General features: G+C 40.2%; 1 protein-coding gene across 1 annotated transcript; it reads left to right on the forward strand.

Moving 5' to 3' along the window:
* The first annotated feature begins 1072 nt into the window (after positions 1 to 1072).
* Positions 1073 to 4107, forward strand: LOC125022576 (galanin receptor 2a). The gene is made up of 2 exons (XM_047609317.1): positions 1073 to 1593; positions 2786 to 4107. Exons 1-2 carry the CDS (start codon positions 1232 to 1234, stop codon positions 3423 to 3425), a joined length of 1002 nt encoding a protein of 333 aa, XP_047465273.1. The 5' UTR covers positions 1073 to 1231; the 3' UTR covers positions 3426 to 4107.
* Positions 4108 to 6246: the final 2139 nt, after the last annotated feature.

A 6246-nucleotide genomic window follows, 5' to 3' on the forward strand; every position in this document is an offset into this window, starting at 1 on the left:
GAAATAAAACACTAAAATACACGTCAAATATTTATATCAGGATGGTTTAGGTTCACGCCTTAAGTTTTAGTTTGTTATTTGATGGAAGGAAGTGACGTAATGGCTTTAAAATAAATTCAGTGTAAAATCCAACATTTCCTTATAACTGGTGGAGGAAGTGCAGAGCGTAGTATTCGTTAAACAAAAATGTGATGTAGTCTGGAGGAAGTGTGGGCGGGGCATCAATATAGTACTGATCAGACTCTGGTTCCAAACTCAAAAGATGGCGGCGCCAGTAACCCCTGAAAAACAGAGTCAGTTTGACCAGTGAGAGGAAGTGGAGACGTGGTGTCCATATTTATATACAGGCTATTTTTTACAAAGAAGGACTAAAGCCTGCATGTTTCCTGAAGAGCAGTTGTGAAGCTCATTGTGGCGTCTGTGGTCGGCCGCCATCTTGTCTTACTCCTCCTGACTCATATCTAATTCAAAGATCAGTGAAAGAGGTGGAGCTGAGGCTAATTAGCCAGTGAAGTCTGAATTCCACCAGTGAACTGTAAAAGAAAATGTGTCCATGAGCTGAATGTGAAGAGAAACTGGAGGAAGAGAACGAGCCCAAAAACACCAGTGGTTCTAGAAAAGAACGTTTAAAGAAGAACATGGTATAGAACAGGGGCTTTAAGGTAATTATTGATGGTGTGGGGGGTGCAGAGGTCTCAGAAACTCACGTATAAAAAAATAAAAATAAAATATGAGTTATGTGGAGCTATGGGGTTAAAGGAGTGCAATGTTTCAGCCTGACCACAGGGGGGCAGTCTGCACCCATTAAACAACACTGAAGTGAATCAGAATCAACAGGACGTTAATCTTTATTCACACTATACTCAGAATAAACACATTCATTTACAATAAATATAAATATTTCTTTATTTTTTCTCTGTTATTTCGGGTTTTCTGGACATTTAATCGTCAAGAAAGATTTAAAGATTGAACCTAACAGAGGTTTGTGGATTTATCAGAAGGAAATGATTGAACTTTTATTTTATTTTTTTATTATATTTATTTAGAGACTGTCCCGGTTTGTTGGAGGTGGTTTGATGAGGAGACGTCTCCTGCTGCGCTGCGTCTGGATGGAGCCGCGGCGCGTAAACGAGGCGTCTCCAGGAGCAGTTTTTGTTTCCTCCTCCTCCTCCTCCTGGACACAAACCTGCAGAAGAGAGATTATGAAAGCATGAATGGATAAAACATAAAGATGAACCTGTCTTCCCTCAACTCCTCCTCTTCTTCTTCTTGGAAAGCGGAGTCGGTGGTCGTCTCTTTGGTTTTTTTGCTCATTTTCCTCCTCGGTACCGTGGGGAACTCCCTGGTGCTCGCGGTTCTGTGCCGTGGACCAGGGCCACCGGGGCAGATGGGCACCAAGACCACCAACATGTTCATCCTGAACCTGGGGCTGGCGGACCTGAGCTTCATCGTGTTCTGCGTCCCCTTCCAGGCCACCATCTACACCCTGGACCAGTGGGTGTTCGGCCCGCTGCTCTGCAAACTGGTCCACTTCATCATCTTCCTCACCATGTACGCGAGCATCTTCACCCTGATGGCCGTCTCCCTGGACAGGTGCGCACCCACTGGCCACTTTATTAGGTACACTAGTGGTGAACGCTACCACGGCAGATTGTGTCAGTCCTTTTTATTTCAGAGATTATGGTGCAGAGTTCATTAATGTTCAAACATACCACCAACAATCAAATGAATATTGAAATGAATTTTAGGTTTTTAGTAAAGTAAACAGCCACAACATTATGACCACTGAGAGGGGAAGTAAATAACATTTAAACCATCTTGTGACAATTGAAGTTCTAATGTGAAATCCGACATTCGTTAGAATAGAATAGAATAGAATAGAATTTATTGTCATTGTACATCTCAGCATAGGAAACTGGAGAGTATCTCCCCTCCAGTGCAAGAACAAGAACACTTCTAGAATGTATAAATAATGTAGAGTAAAAAGACTAAACTATGGTAGCGTCCATCACCTTCCTAATATTCATCACTCATTGTACACCTCTAATCCAACCATTTTCGTCCAGTAACCAGTAATCTGACGCGTTACTGTTTCCAAACCAGTAATCAGATTACAGTTACTTATCAAAGTTACGGCACAAAGTTACATTTTATATTTTTGCTTTCTTCTTCTTGCGTTCTTGAGGAATGACGTCACGTGTGCGACAAGTCACGTGTTCAGCTTGAGGACAACTCACGTGTAAATACCCACTGACTGTTTATACAAGTGGACAAACCCGTCGTGACGAACCTTGAAGATGAAGCCCAAAGTGGGCGGAGTCCATGGTCGCCATGTTGGATGATCTTTAATCCGCCCACACGCGGAAACTCCAAACATGATGTGAGACCCGCCCACATAAACTCTCCTGTACCTGTTAGCTCAGGTTATCACCTGTCACTCAAAGCAGGAACGATTTAAAACGAATCTTAAAACTTAATAAAAAAATAATAAATATACAGTTGTCATGAACATTGAAATAAATCATTGAGACAAAACCATTTCTGTACCAGGCTGTAAACACGTTTAATGATGCTGTAAAGTTGGGCTTTTTAACATGGGGGTCTATGAGGATTTGCTCCATTTTGGAGCCTCTAGTGGCCACTTGATGAAGTGCAACTAGCTGCAGTTCATCGAGTGGCCACTAAACAGACAAAACGCAACGTAAGTTACTTTTAAAACCAAGTAATCAGTAAAGTAACTAGTCCTAATGTTATGGCTGATCCGATCCTCTGCTCTCTCTTGCAGGTATTTTGCCATCTGCTACCCGCTCCGCTCCAGAGAGGTGAGGACCCCGCAGAACGCCCTGACCTCCATCTGCCTGGTCTGGGTCCTGGCCCTGGTCTTCTCCGCCCCGTACCTCAGCTACTTCAGCCAGGTGGAGCTGGCCGGCAGCGTCCTGTGCGTCCCCTCCTGGGAGTCCAGGCCTCGCATCGCCATGGACGCGTGCACCTTCGTCTTCGGGTACCTGGTCCCCGTCCTGGTGCTCGGCCTCACCTACGCCCGCACCGTCCGCTACCTGTGGACCAGCGTGGACCCGGTGAAGGACGCGTCCGAGTCCAGGCGCGCCAAGCGCAGGGTGACCAAGATGATCATCGTGGTGGCCGCTCTCTTCTGCCTCTGCTGGCTGCCCCACCACCTGGTCGTCCTCTGCATGTGGTTCGGGTGCTTCCCCCTCAACCACGCCACCTACGTCCTGCGCATCCTGTCCCACCTGGTGTCCTACGCCAACTCCTGCCTCAACCCCATCGTCTACGCGCTCGTCTCCAAGCATTTCCGCAAAGGCTTCGGGAAAGTGTTCGGCTGCCGGGGGAAGAGGGCGGAGGTCAACAGGGTCCACGTGGTCCAGGCGGTGAACACGGTCTGCAGCGAGGACGCGTCCCACTAGAGACGAGGACGCGTCTCTTTTCATTTGTATGATGAATGAATTTACCATATTTGTTTCCTTGTCCTTGTAGACATTTATTGTTATTCATTATTATTATTATTATTATTATTATTATTATTATTATTATTATTATTATTATTATTATAAAAGGCTGCACCAAACAGCAACAAAAACCAGTGAACGTTTAAAAGAAGAGTCAAAACTCATAAAATTCAAAGATATTGTGGAGTTTCAAAAAGCACAAATCCTCCACAAAGCGAAAAAACAAACAAACAAACAAAAAACTACCATAAAACATTTAAGAATGTATTTAGTCCGTGGGAAGAGGAAAGTTAAACTTCAGAACACATTTATATTTATAAACCAGTTTAACAATATATTTATATAAAGAGAAGATGCAGAAATGAAGAGTGTGTTTGATCATCAGTGTGTTTACTGTTAATTATTTATTGTTACTTTTATATTTTTGTGTGTTATTTATATATAATATAAAGATTATTGTTGTTGTTGTACTGACAGGAAGAGGAGAATATATATATTATTATATTATTATTATATACGTCGTCTTTGCTCCTGGACGTGTAGACGATGGAATATTGAGATTATTTTTATTTTGTGTTATTTATGTTCATTGTGATTATTCCTGTATGATTATTTTGTTGTTATTGGTATTATTTTGTTTGCTACAGAGGAGAACCTCCAGGACTTTGAGCATCTAATGGAAAAACACTATATCAAACCAATGCATTATTATTATTGTTATTATTATTATTATTATTATCATTATTATTATTATTAAAGATCAGACGATACTGAGGAGGAAAACCTTCGATGGGGACAGTGTTTGTATGAGTCAGAGCTTCATGAACCAGGAGTCTGACTCCAGGACGTCAAACTTTACATCATCAATGATCCTGGAGGAAAAGAAAAATGTTTCTGGAGGATGTGAGGAGCTTTTCCTGGAAATCATCTCCACATTTGTACCCGGTCTGTTCATCAGCTTGTTGTTCTGAGAAAAAATTAAATTAACAGTATATAATTAGAATTTCTCTGGAGACGAGGAGCTTCTCCAGCAGGATTTATTCCATCAAATGAAGAATAATTAGAGTTGAGGAGGTTTTAGTGTGAACGTCTCCTGTGGGAGGTTTGTGGTTGTGTAACCAGACTCAGATCTGAACACAGACGAATCTGCTGCGTGACCGATTTAACATCCTGTGCAGAATCTTAACAATGTTGATGTCAAAAGTCAAAAGAGATGAATATTGTTGTGTAGCTGTGATGTGAGATATGTTAAAACGATTAAAGCATCAATGTGCAGGTTTAGTTTCTCTGAGATTTTTCTTTATATGTCACAGACTTTAATGATCCACGTGGGAAATTACTTTGTCACCGTAGCTTTGTTGCATGTAAAAGTAAACACAAGAAAGATAAAATAAAATGAGACTAAAGTAAAATAAAAATTAAAAATGAAATCAAAAATCATTTGCTGTGCATTTCTCTTATCTGTGGTTAGTGGGAACTATAAAAACTACAAAAACTAAACATCGACAGGAACTCGTTTTAGAAAAAAGAAATGTCCTCATATGTGGTCACAGGGATTATTTCAATGTTATAACAAGGAACAAAATATAAAACTGTTAATTTTCATGTTTGTGCACAAGCAGAACTGTAAATAATTAAGTCCTAACGTCCTCATTCTTGCTAATTAGAGAAGTTACAGCTCGTTACTACTGATAGAAGTTGTGTGACATATTAAACTAGAATAATCATAAATAAACTGAAATCTGATGCAGAATGAATCCACTGAAATGATGCCATCATGTTTTTATCTAGTTATATGAAATAAAAGTCTAAATGAAGCAGAATAAGAAGCTTAACTTCACGTCCCCATATGAGGACGCAGGGTCTCAGGAGGTTAAAGGCTTCAAATCTACTGGAAGTAGATGCACCGTTTTTTAGATGCAGTGTTTCTTTTATGTGTGACCAAATAATTTAATCTGGTCATTAAAATCTAATTAAGTCAAAGGGGAAGTTTTGCTCCTGAATTCCAGCTTCTCTTCACTGGCTTCATTTAAAATCTAGAACAGAATTTAAAAGTCTCCTCCTTTACTTCTAAAGTCAGGATTCAGAGTTTCCTTTCTGACGAAGCTGAGCTGGACTGAACCATGTCTCAGTGAAGACGCTGTCGGCCGATGAGCTGCTGAGGACATGTCCTCTGCTTTCTGCTCTAATTACTACTCATGTGATCTCTGGTCCTTCTCTATAACACGTTAACTGCTGCGTGTTCCCTTGTAGCTAAAATAAAACCAAAGCCAAACAAAGTGTCACTGTTAACGTGCTAATTAAAAGACTTTAAAGTCTGTGTGGGTCGACCCTGTTCAGGTTCCTCGGTTCCTCCCAACTAGTTTGGGGTTTAAGCAGAGACTGTATAAATAGTATAAATAGTATAAATGGTTTTAATACATGTGTAAATTACAGAGAATTGCAGAATATTCCTGTTTAAAGGGACATTAGCATCAGTGGTTAGCCACTAGTAAGCTAACAGATTTAGCTAGTCGTGTTTTGATATTATTGGTCGATTTTCTGTCACAAATAAATCACTAAAAAACACAAACACAAAAAAGAATGAATCTAGAGTTAAACAGCGTAAAAGTAGCTTCATCTTAATAATGAGACTTTAGCTCAATAAAGCTACAAAATACAAAATAAAGACTAATGTTTTATATATTTATACAGAATAAATGATGATACGAACGGAAGAATAGTTAAAACGTGTTCACTTCTTCCTTCTCCTTTTATTTAGTTTTTTTGTCTTTTTTTA

The sequence above is a fragment of the Mugil cephalus genome, chromosome 16 (genome assembly GCF_022458985.1).
Source record: "Mugil cephalus isolate CIBA_MC_2020 chromosome 16, CIBA_Mcephalus_1.1, whole genome shotgun sequence".
In the NCBI taxonomy this organism is placed as follows: domain Eukaryota; kingdom Metazoa; phylum Chordata; class Actinopteri; order Mugiliformes; family Mugilidae; genus Mugil; species Mugil cephalus.

Excerpts from the sequence above, each read along its gene's own strand:
- LOC125022576 (XM_047609317.1), top strand. The coding sequence starts at position 1,232 with ATGAACCTGTCTTCCCTCAACTCCTCCTCTTCTTCTTCTTGGAAAGCG. Across the intron at positions 1,594-2,785 it reads ATGGCCGTCTCCCTGGACAG|GTATTTTGCCATCTGCTACC; the intron begins GTGCGCACCCAC and ends TCTCTCTTGCAG.